The sequence below is a fragment of the Anomaloglossus baeobatrachus genome, chromosome 3 (genome assembly GCF_048569485.1).
Source record: "Anomaloglossus baeobatrachus isolate aAnoBae1 chromosome 3, aAnoBae1.hap1, whole genome shotgun sequence".
Taxonomy (NCBI): domain Eukaryota; kingdom Metazoa; phylum Chordata; class Amphibia; order Anura; family Aromobatidae; genus Anomaloglossus; species Anomaloglossus baeobatrachus.
This window is the reverse complement of record NC_134355.1, coordinates 600,118,080-600,135,117: the sequence shown is the minus strand read 5'-3', so window position 1 is coordinate 600,135,117 and position 17,038 is coordinate 600,118,080. Positions and strand designations below refer to the sequence as shown.

Genomic DNA, 17,038 nt, shown 5'->3' with positions numbered 1-17,038 from the left:
CTGAGGACTGTTTTTTCCAGCAGGACAATATGCCATACCACACAGCTAGGTCAATCAATGTGTGGATAAAAGACCACCACATCAAAACCCTGTCATGGCCAGCCCAGTCTCCAGACCTGAACCCCATTGAAAACCTCTGGAACATAAGAGGAAGATGGATAGCCAGAAGCCATCAAACAAAGAACTGCTTAAAGGGAACCAAACACCAGGATTTTTGTATATAACCTAAAGCCAATGCTATACTGGCACTATCAGGCTGATTCTATACATACCTGTAGTGCTCAGCTCGGATGTTTAGGTTTAGAAATCCAAAAAAGTAAAGTTTATAAAATTAGCTGCTTCTTGAGTGACAGCAGCAAAGGAGCAGATAATATATTCATAGTTATCCCCTCCCCCTGTTAAAATTAGCATAAGCATTATACAAACCATTCACTTTGTCTCTTGCAGGACCTGTGTGAGGTCATACCCATGTGACTTGGTATCCAGCTTTGTTGGCTGAAGCCCCGCCCCTTCTGGTCACATGGGTATGACCTCACACAGGTCCTGCAAGAGACAAGACTCGCGCTGCCGAGAGCAGAACAATCACAGCCTATGTGAGCGATTACTTGGTGCACATCATCTACCGTGGTCTGCCTGTGGAAATAGGCTATTGTGCGACCACTAATCAGTAAATGTTTGCGGCCTGGTGGTCGTTCACTGTCACTGGTCAGGTGGTGTAAGCAGAGTCATAAGCAATGATTGACTTGTGGTTATTAAAATACAATTTCCACACGACGATAATCAGTGGATGTCAATCTAAAAGCAGAAATAGGTATTGCATTTTCTTGGCCATAACCTATGTTTGATGCCCAGGATGGCGGGGCAGTACCTTGTTGTGTAACAGAATTCTCCCTTTTGTTTCTTTAGAATCCACAAGCAGAGAAGGTTTTCCTCTCCGGGTATGGGGTGGAATTGGCCATCAAAAGTACAGAATATAAAGCAAAGGACGACACACAAGTGAAAGGTAACATTGCTGAGTTAACCTCTTAACGACCCATGACATACTGGGTACATCATGGATCGTGTGCGTTAATCCCCGCCCTCTGCCGTGGGCAGACCGTGGCGATCCGCGTACATATCAGCTGTTTTCAGCAGCTGACGTGTGCCTGCTAGTCGCAAGTGGAATTGCTTCAATCCGCGACTATTAACCCCTTACATCTCGCTGCCAAAATCTGGCAGCGAGATGTATATGCGCGCCACCATTATGCTGATTTACCCCACCGCCATCGGAAGTCACATGACAGGATCACGTGACTTTCGGTGGTTGCCATGGTAGCAGAGGGTCATGTGATGACGCCTGTAGCTAACATGAGTCACTTCCTCTGAATGCCGGAATACAGCCAGCATTGAAAGTAAAGCAGCATATCTGCAGATCTCAGCTCTGTGGCTGTGATCTGGGGATATGGCAGAGCGATCAGATTGCTGATCGCTATAGCCCCCTAGGGGGGGGCTAGTAAAATAAAAAAAAAAAAAAAGTTTTAAAAAATTAAAAAAAAATAAAATAAACCTAAAAGTTCAAATCCCCCCCCCTTTCACCCCATTGAAAATGAAAGGGTTAAAAAAATAAAAAATATACACATATTTGGTATTGCTGCGTTCAGAAATGCCCGATCTCTCAAAATATAAAATCAATTAATCTGATTGGTAAATGGCGTAGCAACAAAAAATTCCATACGCCAAAATTACGTTTTTTGGTTGCCGCAAATGTTGCGCAAAATGCAATAACAGGCGATCAAAACGTAGCATCTGCATGCAAAAATGGTACCGTTATAAACGTCAGCTCGAGACGCAAAAAATAAGCCATCACTGAGCCATAGATCCAGTAAAATGAGAACGCTACGGGTTTCGGAAGATGGCGCAAAACGTACACCACTTTTTTGGGACAGGCTTGTGAATTTTTTTAACCCCTTAAATACAAGTAAACCTACTCTTGTTTGGTGTCTACAAACTCGCACCGACCTCAGGCATCACAACGACACTTTTCTTCGGCGCTCCATTGGGAGACCCAGACGATTGGGTGTATAGCTACTGCCTCCGGAGGCCACACAAAGCATTACACTAAAAAGTGTAAGGCCCCTCCCCTTCTGGCTATACACCCCCCGTGGGATCACGGGCTGCTCAGTTTTCAAGCTTTGTGCGAAGGAGGTCAGACATCCACGCATAGCTCCACTGTTTAGTCAGCAGTAGCTGCTGACTATATCGGATGGAAGAAAAGAGGGCCCATGCTAAAGGGCCCCCAGCATGCTCCCTTCTCACCCCACTCTTGTTGGCGGTGTTTGTTAAGGTTGAGGTACCCATTGCGGGTACGGAGGCTGGAGCCCACATGCTGTTTTCCTTCCCCATCCCCCTGAGGGCTCTGGTGAAGTGGGATCTTACCGGCCTCCAGGCTCTGAGGCCGGGCTCCATCCACAGACCCGGAGATCCTGCTGGATACGGAGCTGGGTACCGTCAGGGACAAGGCCCTGCAACATTCAGGTACTCTGTGTCCCCGTACAGACAGGCACAGACACACTCCAGCGTTGCTGGGTGTTCTAGTGCGCCGGGGACAGTAGCGCTGCGCGCTTGGGTTATACTCACTGCAGCTTAGCTGAGTGAGTTTATGTGTGGGGAACTACCGCGCCGGCCGCCCTCGGAGACTGCGGCGCGGCTGAGACTTGTGGTGCGCCGGGGACTTCGCGCCGACCGTGCTTTTACGACGGCAGCGCTTATAAATCTAGTCCCCGGCTTCTGCGGCCTAGTTACGTTTCGTTCCCGCCCCCAGCCCTGTCAGTCAGGGAAGGGGAGAGACGCTGTACAATAGTCGGCGCCGAGGGCTGGAGTCTTATTTACATACTCCAGCCCTCTCACTGGGCACAGTGGGACGCCAGTTTCCCGCTCTTTGTCTGCAGCACGCCCACGGCCCGCCCCTCTTCACAGGACGCCGGCAGCCATTCCTGCACGCAGTCTGAGCTGGAGAACGGACATAGCCCTGGGAGACCCAGACAGGGGATTCTGGCGACCACACACCCGCTGCTAAGCGGGCGGTAAGCAGCACCTAGGTGCTGACCCCACTAGTGCCACAGTGTTGTTTTGTGTACTTTTGTCTGTACCTATATATATTGCACTGTACGGTCGCTTCTTGGCTTATACCCCTATATTGCTCTGAGGAGACAACAGCATGTCATCCGCAAAAAGCAAGGGTGCCAAGGCACAGGCTTTATATGCTGCCTGTACCGCATGTGGGGCTGATCTACCGGCAGGTTCCACTGACCCCCATTGTGTGCAATGTTCGGTCCCTGTGCCACTTCGTCAGCCGGAGTCTATGCTAGTAGTGGCCCAGGCAGAGACGCCTGTGAACCCTGCCCCGGTGACGGGGACAGAGTTTGCAGTTTTTGCTGATAAGATGTCTGTGACTATGACAAAAATTCTAGAAACTTTGCAGTCCAGGCCGGTCACTCAGACCATGGGCACTGTTGATTCAATGTTCCCCGGTCCCCCTCAGTTGGAACTAATCCGTGCTCCAAGGGGGTCCCAGGCATCACAGGCTGAAGGCTCTGACTCGGACGACAGTCCCAGGCAGCCTAAGCGAGCTCGCTGGGAGAGACCCTCGGCGTCATCACGCTGCTCAAGGTCTCAGCGAGAGGATTCTCTGTATGATGAGACAGAGCTAGCTGATCAGGAGTCTAATCCTGAGACCGCTCTCAACCTGGATACCCCGGATGGTGACGCCATGGTGAATGATCTTATAGCGGCCATCAATAGACTGCTGGATATTTCTCCTCCAGCGGAGGAGGCAGCAGCACAGCAGGAGAAATTCCATTTCAGGTATCCCAAGCGTAAATTGAGTACTTTTCTGGACCACTCTGACTTCAGAGAAGCAGTCCAGAAACACCACGCTTATCCAGATAAGCGTTTCTCCAAACGTCTTAAGGATACACGTTATCCCTTTCCCCCTGACGTGGTCAAACGCTGGACCCAGTGTCCAAAGGTGGACCCCCCAATCTCCAGGCTTGCGGCTAGATCCATAGTTGCAGTGGAAGATGGGGCTTCACTTAAAGATGCCAATGACAGACAGATGGACCTTTGGTTGAAATCTGTCTATGAAGCTATCGGCGCGTCGTTTGCTCCAGCATTCGCAGCCGTGTGGGCACTCCAAGCTATTTCAGCTGGTCTGGCGCAGGTGGACTCTGTCATACGTCCATCAGTGCCGCATGTGGCGTCCTTGACCTCGCAAATGTCTGCGTTTGCGACGTACGCTATCAATGCGGTCTTGGACTCTACCAGCCGTACGTCAATGGCGTCCGCCAACTCTGTGGTTTTACGCAGAGCCTTATGGTTAAAGGAATGGAAAGCAGATTCTGCTTCCAAAAAATGCTTAAACAGTTTGCCATTATCTCAAGACAGACTGTTTGGTGAGCAATTGGCTGAAATCAATAAACAGTCCAAGGGTAAGGACTCTTCCTTACCCCAGCCCAGATCAAGCAAACCTCAACAGTGGAGGGGACAGTCGAGGTTTCGGTCATTTCGAGGCTCGGGCAGGGCCCAATTCTCCTCGTCCAAAAGGACTCAGAAGGGGCAGAGGAGCTCAGATTCCTGGCGGGCTCACTCACGCCCAAAGAAAGCAGCCGGAGGAACCGCTTCCAAGCCGGCTGCCTCATGACTTTCGGCCTCCTCTCTCCGCATCCTCGGTCGGTGGCAGGCTCTCCCGCTTTTGCGACATTTGGCTGCCACAGGTCAAAGACCGGTGGGTAATAGACATTTTGTCTCACGGGTACCGGATAGAGTTCAGTTCTCGTCCTCCGCCTCGGTTCTTCAGAACTGCCCCACATCCCGACCGAGCCGATGCTCTTCTGCAGGCGGTGTGCTCTCTAAGGGCAGAAGGAGTGGTGATCCCTGTTCCTCTTCAGGAACGAGGTCAGGGTTTTTACTCCAATCTGTTTGTGGTGCCAAAAAAGGAAAAAAGGACGGCTCTTTCCGTCCTGTTCTGGACCTAAAACTGCTCAACAAGCACGTGAAAACCAGGCGGTTCCGGATGGAATCTCTCCGCTCCGTCATTGCCTCGATGTCTCAAGGAGATTTCCTAGCATCAATAGACATCAAAGATGCTTATCTCCACGTGCCGATTGCTCCAGAGCACCAGCGTTTTCTACGCTTCGTTATAGGAGACGAACACCTTCAGTTCGTAGCCCTGCCATTCGGTCTGGCGACAGCCCCACGGGTTTTCACCAAGGTCATGGCAGCAGTGGTAGCAGTCTTGCACTCTCAGGGACACTCGGTGATCCCTTACTTGGACGATCTACTTGTCAAGGCACCCTCTCAAGAGGCATGCCAACACAGCCTTAACGTTGCGCTGGAGACTCTCCAGACTTTCGGGTGGATCATCAACTTTTCAAAGTCAAATCTGTCACCGACCCAATCACTAACATATCTTGGCATGGAGTTTCATACTCTCTCAGCGATAGTGAAGCTTCCGATGGACAAGCAGCGTTCACTACAGACAGGGGTGCACTCTCTCCTTCAAGGCCAGTCGCACCCCTTAAGACGCCTCATGCACTTCCTGGGGAAGATGGTGGCAGCAATGGAGGCAGTCCCGTTTGCGCAGTTTCATCTGCGCCCACTTCAATGGGACATTCTCCGCCAATGGGACGGGAAGTCGACGTCCTTAGACAGGAAAGTCTCCCTTTCCCAGACGGCCAAGGACTCTCTTCAATGGTGGCTTCTTCCCACCTCATTATCACAAGGAAGGTCCTTCCTACCCCCATCCTGGGCGGTGGTCACGACAGACGCGAGTCTGTCAGGGTGGGGAGCAGTGTTTCTCCACCACAGGGCTCAGGGTACGTGGACTCAGCAGGAGTCCACACTTCAGATCAATGTTCTGGAAATCAGGGCAGTGTATCTTGCCCTACAAGCCTTCCAGCAGTGGCTGGAAGGAAAGCAGATCCGAATTCAGTCGGACAACTCCACAGCGGTGGCATACATCAACCACCAAGGCGGGACACGCAGTCGGCAAGCCTTCCAGGAAGTCCGGCGGATTCTGATGTGGGTGGAAGCCACGGCCTCCACCATTTCCGCAGTTCACATCCCCGGCGTAGAAAACTGGGAAGCAGACTTCCTCAGTCGCCAGGGTATGGACGCGGGGGAATGGTCCCTTCACCCGGACGTGTTTCAGGAAATCTGTCGCCGCTGGGGAAGGCCGGACGTCGACCTAATGGCGTCCCGGCACAACAACAAGGTCCCAACTTTCATGGCACGGTCTCGCGATCACAGAGCTCTGGCGGCAGACGCCTTAGTGCAAGATTGGTCGCAGTTCCAGCTGCCCTATGTATTTCCCCCTCTGGCACTCTTGCCCAGAGTGCTACGCAAGATCAGGTCCGATTGCCGCCGCGTCTTGCTCGTCGCCCCAGACTGGCCGAGGAGGTCGTGGTATCCGGATCTGTGGCATCTCACGGTCGGCCAACCGTGGGCGCTACCAGACCGGCCAGACTTACTGTCACAAGGGCCGTTTTTCCATCTGAATTCTACGGCCCTGAACCTGACTGTGTGGCCATTGAGTCCTGGATACTAGCATCTTCAGGATTATCTCAAGAGGTCGTGGCCACCATGAGACAGGCTAGGAAGCCCACGTCTGCTAAGATCTACCACAGAACGTGGAAGATTTTCTTATCCTGGTGCTCGGCACAGGGAGTGTCCCCCTGGCCATTTGCATTGCCTACTTTTCTTTCCTTCCTACAATCTGGTTTGGAAAAAGGCTTATCGCTCGGCTCCCTTAAAGGGCAAGTCTCAGCGCTATCGGTATTTTTTCAAAAGCGTCTAGCACGACTTCCTCAGGTACGCACGTTCCTGCAGGGGGTTTGTCACATCGTCCCTCCGTACAAACGGCCGTTAGATCCATGGGATCTGAACAGGGTACTAGTTGCTCTCCAGAAGCCGCCCTTCGAGCCTCTGAGGGATGTTTCACTTTCTCGACTCTCACAGAAAGTGGCCTTTCTGGTAGCGGTCACGTCTCTTCGGAGGGTATCCGAGCTGGCAGCGCTGTCATCCAAAGCTCCCTTCCTGGTTTTTCACCAGGACAAGGTAGTGCTGCGCCCGATTCAGGAGTTTCTCCCTAAGGTGGTATCCTCTTTTCATCTCAATCAGGATATCTCCTTACCTTCCTTTTATCCTCATTCAGTTCATCGGTATGAAAAGGATTTGCATTTGTTGGATCTGGTGAGAGCACTCAGAATCTACATTTCCCGCACGGCACCCCTGCGCCGCTCGGACGCACTCTTTGTCCTTGTCGCTGGTAAGCGCAAAGGATCGCAGGCTTCCAAATCCACCCTGGCTCGATGGATCAAGGAACCAATTCTTGAAGCCTACCGTTCTGCTGGGCTTCCGGTTCCATCAGGGCTGAAGGCCCATTCTACCAGAGCCGTGGGTGCGTCCTGGGCATTACGACACCAGGCTACGGCTAAACAGGTGTGCCAGGCAGCTACCTGGTCGAGTCTGCACACTTTCACCAAACATTATCAGGTGCATACCTACGCTTCGGCGGACGCCAGCCTAGGTAGAAGAGTCCTGCAGGCGGCGGTTGCCTCCTCGTAGGGGAGGGCTGTTTTGCAGCTCTAACTTGAGGTATTAATTTACCCACCCAGGGACTGCTTTTGGACGTCCCAATCGTCTGGGTCTCCCAATGGAGCGCCGAAGAAGAAGGGAATTTTGTTACTTACCGTAAATTCCTTTTCTTCTAGCTCCAATTGGGAGACCCAGCACCCGCCCTGTTCCTTCGGGATTTTTGGTTTTTTCGGGTACACATGTTGTTCATGTTGAACGGTTTCGGTTCTCCGATGTTACTTCGGATTGAATTTGTTTAAACCAGTTATTGGCTTTCCTCCTTCTTGCTTTAGCACTAAAACTGAGCAGCCCGTGATCCCACGGGGGGTGTATAGCCAGAAGGGGAGGGGCCTTACACTTTTTAGTGTAATGCTTTGTGTGGCCTCCGGAGGCAGTAGCTATACACCCAATCGTCTGGGTCTCCCAATTGGAGCTAGAAGAAAAGGAATTTACGGTAAGTAACAAAATTCCCTTCTTAGCTTTTAACTTTCAGTTTTACCATATAGTGAGTCACAGCTGTGGGCGGGACAGGCCCAGGCAAGTGCTGCTAAGATTAAAAAGCCTGTGGACAGGGCCGGTGGCTGTGTGTGAACAGTCACCAATAGCTAAACCAGTTTACAGATAGAACAACCAAAATTGGGTGCACGGCCTGGTGGAGGCAGCACTTGCCTGGGCCTGTCCCACCCACAGCTGTGACTCAGTCACAGGTACGGGAATGAAAAGCACCAGGTAAGGCTACTTTCACACATCCAGCTTGAGCTCTGCGGCTCAATCCGGCTGTGCAAGCTATGCAACGGATGTGGTGAAAACACCGCATCCTTTGCATAAGTTTTTCCCATGCGGCCCGCCCGGTTTTTGCCGCTTGCGGCATGCTACTGAGCATGCGCAGTGGCAAAAACCGCATGCGGCGGCCGGATGCGGTATTTGCCGCATCGCGCCGCATCCGGCCGCCATAGGCATGCATTGAGAGATGCGCCGCATCGGCCGAATGCGGCGCGATGCGGTTTTTTTTGCCGCACGAAAAAACGTGCCAGGCAACGTTCCATCCGGCCGCCGCATCGGCTAAATCTGCCGCATGCGGCAAAAAACGGATGGAACGCAAGGCCATGCGGCACAATGCGGCACTAATTAAAGTCTATGCAGGAAAATCGCAACCGGCAGCAAAAAAAACCGGTTGCTATTTTCCTGCAAAGTGCCGGATTGTGCCGCAGAAGAAAAACCGGAGGTGTGAAAGTACCCTAAGTGCTGCCTCAAGCAGTTCTGCATTTGATGTGTGAGGCCATATGGCACCCCAAACAAAATATAATATTTAGAGTAGGACTGCCCCATGGGATTTGCCGTGACGTTGGCGGGGTGGCTCAAAATATTGCAATGTTTTGCCAAAAATCTCTAATTTATCAACAAATACAGTATAGAAATCGTGCTGGCTCCTTCTCTTTGAATCCCATACTAAGACCTTGCAGAAACTCGCGTGTTTTCGGTCTATGGGCTGCTCTTGAGTACAACGGATTACACACAGACAATGATAGTCTATGTTCTAGTGAACATGTGTGATCTTCTTCAGGGTCCTAAGGTCTGTGTGTGAGAGATTGCTGCAGGTACTGTTCTGGTCTGTCTGTTTGTCGTGTGAATCAAGATTTGCAGAACCTGATCCAATGCCCCATGTCAGTAGCCTTGAGATCCGCCTCCTTCGTGATGGTTTGCATGTCTCTTCTTTTGATTAGCCAGCCTGGCATAATGTCACGTGTGTCATGCTGCCATGATGTTGCACCAGGTTGGCTTATTAACAGAGGAGCTGTGGCTGATGGACTACATATAAATATATATGTATAGATTATTTTACTTGTATGTTGAGTTAATATTTTTTGTATGCGCTAATATGCAGCTAATCCATTATGTCTTGCCCATTTACTCTCTATTCTAGATAACAATGTAAATGCCACTGTCGTTGGAGACAATGATCCACTGGACGAGGTTCAAGGTTTTCTCTTTGGAAAGCTCAGGTATAAGTCGCCTTCATCTTCTGCAATAAGTTGGAGGTAATGGGTTTCCTATGTGTATAAGATGAGCCCACATCCACCGCTCCAGCGAGCCATAGCCACTTGCGTAGTATGTGATCGTCCATGTATCTGCTGCCTGATTCCTGTTCCTATTCCCTATAATTGCTCCTTACTTTACCTGAACTCCACATTCATGGTCTTTCAGTCTTACTGTTATCAGTGCAAAGCCACAAGACTTCTTAATAAGTGATTTCTTATTAGGGGCCAGTAATATCCGTACAACTTGGGAACACGTCCCAAGGTTCCATTATCCTAATGCCAACGCTTACATTTCACACTTGGTAAAGAAGTTTTTCACTTTTGGGTGCGAGTTTTATTTATTTTATATACCGTATTTTTCGGACTGTAAGATGCACTTTTCCCCCCCAAAATGTTAGAGGAAAGGGGGGGGTGCGTCTTATAGTCTGAAGGTAGGGCTGCAGGGCATGAGGATGCTGCGGTGGAGTGAGTCATCGGCGTCATGCACAGACTGTAGCAGCGCCTGCTGTGACCACGTGGGCCCACTCATTTCATATGCACGCATCCTCCCGCCCATCATCTCTCAGCACTGAAACCGGCTCTGACAGTTGGGCAGGATGATGGGCGGGGGGTGCGCGCATAATTATCAGCTGGCCCACATGATCACCCCTGGTAAATACAGCCTGGAGTGATCATGTGCGGCTGTATTTCCTGCCCCCTGCACATCATCATCTGCGCGGGGGGCAGTGAATAAGTATGGTATACTCACCGGTCACCGTTCCCCTGCAGCATCGCGATGTCCTCCTGTCTGCCTGCCCGCTGATCTCTGTAGAGAGCGGTGAACACAGCGATGACGTCATCCCTGTGCGCACCGCTAGTCTCCACACACATCAGTGAGCCGGCAGACAGGAGGACATCGCGATGCTGCAGGGGAACGGTGACCAGCTCCACACAGGTCAGCGGCGCTCCTGCTAACACAGACAGGAGGAGGCGCGATGTTGCTGGAGTGAGGAAAGGTGAGTATAAACGTTTTTTTTTGTGTGTCACAGGATGCAGGCCGTATACCAGGATGGGGTATATACCAGGATGGGGGCACATACCAAGATGGGGGTATATAGCAGGATAGGGATATTTAGCAGGATGGGGCTATATAGCAGGATGGGGCTATATAGCAGGTTGGGGCTATATAGCAGGTTGGGGCTATATAGCAGGATGGGGCTATATAGCAGGATGGGGCTATATAGCAGGATGGGGCTATATAGTAGGATGGGGCTATATAGCAGGATGGGGCTATATAGCAGGATGGGGCTATATAGCAGGATGGGGGTATATAGCAGGATGGGGGTATATAGCAGGATGGGGGTATTTAGCAGGATGGGGGTATTTATCAGGATTGGGGTATCTATCAGGATGGGGGTATTTATCAGGATGAGGGACATATATACAAGGATGGGGATCATATACAAGGCAGGAGGATCATTACCAGGCTGGGGTACCTTAGTAGAGAATTTGGGGACATTACTCCCATAACAGTGTCAGCAGCAGATCCTCGCCCCATAACAGTGTGTCATGACCACATTTTTTGCTTAAAACTTTATTTCTTTATCGTTCCTTATGGGAGACCCAAACCATGGCTGTATAGCTACTGCCTCCGGAGGACACACAAAGTACTACACTAAAAGTGTAGCTCCTCCCTCCGAGCATATACACTCCCCGGATGACAAATCCAACCAGTTTCATGCTTTGTGTCAGGAGGATCACACACACACATGCATCCTCTTTTGATTTTTCATTTTTTCTAAAGATTTGGAAGAAAAGCGGGTCCACTGGACTCCCGGCATGTCCCTTCTCACCCCCCTGGCGGCGGTGCTGTTAAGGTTGACTTCAGGGCAGGAGCCCTTCATGCCGCGCTCCTTCACCATCCCTTAGGGGCTCTGGCTTGAAGTTAGAGCCAACACGGTTCTCACTGCCTTGCAGGAGACCGGCCTCCATCCGCAGCCCTTTTGCAGGACCCTGCTGGACGGAGCACTGAACCCCCACCCCACCCAGGGACTGGGCCCTGCGTCTCAAAGCTAAGTATAGAGATGTTATTCAGAGGGTCCTTCTGCAATGTGGGGCACTTTTATTGGGGGGGACAGTGATTTACTTTGATAATGCTGCTTTTTACTGTGTTTCCGGCCGGTTCCACGGTTTTTACTGAGAACCGCGCCGATGATGCCTGATTGTCGGCCGCATGCATAACTCTAGGCCCCAGCTTCAGCCGCGGCCTAGTTTCGTTTCGTTCCCCTGCATGTCAGTCATGCAGGGGGACACTGCAGCGCCGCCCGCCGGCCGCTCTGTACAGGGGAGGACACTCCTATCTGAGGAGATGATTCCCTCCCCTGTACATCTCCTTAGCCCTCCGATTCCCGCTCCTGGGTTAACCCCCGCGCCCCCCCTCACTCTGGCGCCATTTTCTCAGCGTTCTTAGTACACTGGTCGGCGCTGGCTGCTCTGCAGTGCAGAGGGAGTGAATATCTGGCTGGGGGTCCAGGCTTGGAATCCGGAGGGCACACATAATAGCGGCCTGATAAGTCACAACCTCTGGTTGTGCACTTTTTACACTCTCAGGGCATTCTGAAGGAGTTAATTCTTTATTATAGAACCTCCTCCTCAGCAGCATGTCTCACACTAGGAGCAAGGCTCCAAGGCTGTACACTACATGCTCTGCATGCAAGCTCATATTGCCTGAACCAGCACAGACCCAGGGTAGCATCTTTTTCCAATGCTATTTCCCAGTCCTTTGCAGACTCCATTGGACAGTTGTCTCGGACGCTGCTAAGCATGCATCAGCCCCCTTCTCAGGGTGCCTCTGATGCTCCAGCTCGCTCTGCAGAGCTCACAGAGTCTGTTTCATCTAATCCCAGACCCCGTCCTCCTAAACGGAGACGCAGGGACTCCTCTCCTTCCTCGTCCCACGGCTCTGCCTCACGGGCCGAGTCACAAGGCGAGGAGGATACCCTTACTGTGGGCTCAGACGCTTCGTCTATGTACCCCATTGATACCGATGGTGATGCAGATGTTAGCGATTTGATAGCGTCCATTAACTCCGTTCTGGACCTTATCCCTCCAGTGTCAGAAGAACAGGCCTCTTGGGTAGAAAAACATCAGTTTATCTCACCTAAGAGAGCAGGCCACTGTGACTAAACCCAGGGCGTGTCCTGACAAACGCTTTCTTAAGCGTACTTCTGACTTACTGGGGGCTCGGACGCTCTCCATCTACCCTATTGATCTGTCCGAAAGTGACGCAGATGCTAATGATTTGATTGCGTCCATTATATTTGTACTGGACCTCAATCCGCCTGTATCAGGGGAGCACCCCTCTTTGGCAGAAAAGCATCAGTATACCTTGCCTAAGAGAACAAGGAGTGTGTTCCTTATCCACTCCAGCATTCAGGTCAATGTGACCAAGCCCAGAGCTTGTCCTGACAGACGCTTCCCAGAGCGTGGTTCTGAGGACTGTTTCCCCCTTCCACCAATGGTGGTCAAGGAGTGGGCTCATTCACCAAGGGTGGACCCTCCGGGGTCTAGACTTTCAGCCCGGACAGTTGTCGGCTCCTCTCTGAGGATCCCACTGTCCGCCAGGTTGTCCTTCTGGCCAAATCTATATATGAGGCGGCAGGGGCCTCGTTCTCCCCATCTTTGCAGCAGTGCGGGCTCTCAAGCCATCTCTGCTTCTCGGGAGGAGATGCATTCCCTCACCAGGGCCTTTATGCCCGAATTGGTTGCCTTAACTTCCAGGCTTCAGTCTTTTCATCCTATAGCTGGAGACTGTCACCGCACTGCGGTGGCCTCGGCTACTTCCCTCGCTATCCGCAGGTTCCTGTGGCTTCGAGAGTGGAAGGCAGATGCTTCTTAAAAGGTTCCTTGCTGGACTCCCTTTTGCTGGGACCAGTCTATTCGGTGAACAACTGGATGAAATTATTAAGGAAGCTTTTGGCAGGAAGAGTACTTCCATGCCACAACCCAGGAAACCTTCCAGGGCAGGAACCAGTCGAGGTTTCGTTCCTTTCGTTTCCTCTAACTGGTCGTCCTCTAAGCCCTCGGCCTCGTCCACTAACTCAGCCAAGGTCCGTAAACCAACTGGCGCATGAAGCCGTGTCCTAAGTCGGCAGGAGCTGCTGCCACCAGGGCAGCCTCCTCTTGATTATCTGGCCGCGCCAGTAACGTCCTTGGTCGGTGGCAGGCTCTCCCTCTTGGGCGACGTGTGGTTGCAACACGTCTTCGATCAGTGGGTGTGGGTTGCCCTCTCCCACGGCTACAAAACAGATTTTTTTCTGACAACTCCCCCCTGCTCCAAGGCAGCCGCCTTCTCACAGGCCGTGGCATTCTTGCAGGCCAATGGAGTAATTGTACCAGTTCCCGACTGGGAACGGTTCTGAGATTTCTACTCAAATCTCTTCCTAGTCCCCGAAAAGGACGGTGCTTCCGACCTGGATCTCAAGCTTCTCAACAAGCATGTTCAGGTGCGGCAATTTTGCAGAAATCTCTGCGATCAGTCAATGACCCAAGGAGATTTCTTAGCATCCATCGACATCAGAGATGTCTCTCTGCATGTGCCATTCACAGTTTCCCACCAGCGTTGGCTACGTTTTGTAATCAGAGAGGAACATTTCCAATCGTGGCTCTCCCCTTGGGTTAGCCACGGCCCCTCGTGTATTCACCAATTGCGGTGCTGCTCCTCCAGGGGTTGGTAGTGATTCTTTTCCTGGACGCCCTTCTAGTCAGGGCTTCATCCAGTGCAGACTGTCAGCGGAGTGTCTCGCTCACTCTCGCCACGCTTGCAAGTCCACTCTGACCCCGACCCAGGAACTTACGTACCTAGGGATGCAATTCGAGACTCTGCTGGCACTTGTGAAGCTGCCCTTAGTCATACAGCAGTCTCTTCATCTGGCGGTTCGCTCTCTGCTGAGGCTCCGCCGTCATTCCATCAGGCACCTCATGCAGGTGCTGGGTCAGATGGTGGCGTCAATAGAAGCGGTTCCCCTTGCCAGTTCCATCTGCGTCCCCTGCAGCTGGACATTTTCCGCTGTTGGGGCAAGGGATTTCTTCCTTGCACAGACTGGTGGCTCTGTCGCCACAGACCAGGAGCTCTCTTTAAGTGGTGGCTTCGGCCCCTCTCTCTGTACCAGGGACACTCCTTTCTGGCCCCGTCCTGGGTGATTCTCACCACGGATGCCAGTCTATCCGGCTGGGGAGCAGTTTCTCCACCACCGAGCACAGGGCACTTGGACTCCGTCCGAATCAGCCCTCTCGTTCAATGTGCTAGAAATCAGGGCTGTAGTCCTTGGACACGCAGCCGCCTAGCAATGTTGGAAGTTCAACATATCCTTCAGTGGACGGAGGACTCCGAGTCCACCATATCCGCAGTCCACATCCCAGGCGCAGAAAACTGGGAGGCAGATTATCTCAGCCGTCAAACCGTGGACAGCGGCGGGTGAGCCCTGCATCTGGCAGTGTTCCGGTCAATTTAGCAGGCGGGGCACTCCGGAAGTGGATCTATGGCATCCCGGCACAACAACAAGGTCCCGGTTTACGTGGCTCGCTCCCACGATCCTCAGGCCTTGGCAGCGGACGCGCTGGTTCCAGATTGGTCCCAGTTCCATCTAGCCTACGTGCTCCCCCCTCTAGCTCTCTTGCCCAGAGTCCTGCGCAAGATCAAAATGGAGGGCCGTCGGGACGTACTCATCGCCCCAGGCCCAGGCGAGCTTGGTTCCCAGACCTGCTCCGTCTTTTCGTAGAGGTGCTGTGGCATCTCCCGGACCGGCCAGACGTTCTCTCAGAGGGTCCGTTTTCCACAACAATTCTGCGGCTCTCAGATTGACGGCGTGGCTCTTGAGCCCTGAATCCTTACGGCTTCAGGCATTCCTTCCGAAGTCATCTTCACTATGACTCAGGCTCGGAAGTCTTCCTCGGCCAGGATTTACCTCAGGACTTGGAGAATTTTCCTGTCCTGGTGTCGTTCTTCCGGCCATGCTCCTTGGCCATTTTTTCCTTGCCGACCATCCTGTCCTTTCTACAGTCCGGCCTGCAGCTAGGTCTGTCCCTCATTCCCTCAAGGGACAGGTCTCGGCTCTGTCAGCATTGTTCCAGCGGCATATCGCCCGACTGGCCCAGGTGCGCACCTTCATGCAGGGCGCATCTTACATCATTCCGCCTTACCGGCGGTCTCTGGATCCCTGAGACCTTACTCTGGTCCTCATGGCCTTACAGAAACCCCCCTTTGAGCCTCTTAGGGAGGTTTCGTTGTTTAGTCTTTCACAGAAAGTGGTCTTTCTTCGGCGCTCCATTGGGAGACCCAGACGATTGGGTGTATAGCTACTGCCTCCGGAGGCCACACAAAGCATTACACTAAAAAGTGTAAGGCCCCTCCCCTTCTGGCTATACACCCCCCGTGGGAACACGGGATGCTCAGTTTTCAAGCTTTGTGCGAAGGAGGTCAGACATCCACGCATAGCTCCACTGTTTAGTCAGCAGTAGCTGCTGACTATATCGGATGGAAGAAAAGAGGGCCCATATGGGGTCCCCAGCATGCTCCCTTCTCACCCCACTTGCGGTTTGTTAAGGTTGAGGTACCCATTGCGGGTACGGAGGCTGGAGCCCACATGCTGCTTTCCTTCCCCATCCCCCTGAGGGGCTCTGTGGAAGTGGGATCTTACCGGCCCCCAAACCCTGAGGCCGGGCTCCATCCACAGACCCAGAGAACCTGCTGGAGGAGCTGAGTACCGTCAGGGACAAGGCCCTGCAACATTCAGGTACTCTGTGTCCCCGCACAGACAGGCCACGCACACTCCAGACTTGCTGGGTGTGCTAGTGCGCCGGGGACAGTAGCGCTGCGCGCTCGGGTTAAGTTACTGCAGCTTAGCTGAGTGATTTTCTGTGTTGGGAACTATCGCGCCGACCGCCCCTGGAGCGGCGGCGCGGCTGGGACTTGTGGTGCGCCGGGGACTCGCGCTGACCGCGCTTTTACGGCGGCAGCGCTCATAAATCTAGTCCCCGGCTTTTGCGGCCTAGCTCCGCTTCGTTCCCGCCCCCACCCTGTCAATCAGGGAAAGGGAGATACGCTGTACAATAGTCAGCGCCGAGGGCTGGAGTCTTATTTACATACTCCAGCCCTCTCACTTGGCACAGTGGGGACGCAAGTTTCCCGCTCTTGGTCTAAACACGCCCAGGGCCCGCCCCTCTCCACAGGACGCCGGCAGCCATTCCTGCATGCAGTCTGGCTGGAGAACGGACACAGGCTCTGGGGGACTCAGACAAGGGACTCTGGCGACCACACACCCGCGTTTCTGCGGGCGGTAAGCTGCACATTAGTGCTGGCCCCACTAGTGCCACAGTGTTTTTTGGTGCATTTTTTCCCTGTACCATAT

The 17,038-nt window shown here is 52.6% G+C and overlaps 1 protein-coding gene across 4 annotated transcripts in view; it reads left to right on the top strand.

Moving 5' to 3' along the window:
- The window catches only part of UGGT1 (UDP-glucose glycoprotein glucosyltransferase 1), a 242,824-nt gene that overhangs the window by 46,402 nt on the left and 179,384 nt on the right, over nucleotides 1-17,038 (top strand). For all 4 annotated transcript variants that reach the window (XM_075341044.1, XM_075341046.1, XM_075341047.1 and 1 more), the window contains exons 7-8: nucleotides 907-1,003; nucleotides 9,536-9,614. In XM_075341044.1, coding sequence (XP_075197159.1) covers nucleotides 907-1,003; nucleotides 9,536-9,614 — 176 coding nt within the window. The remainder of the gene's footprint in view (nucleotides 1-906; nucleotides 1,004-9,535; nucleotides 9,615-17,038) is intronic.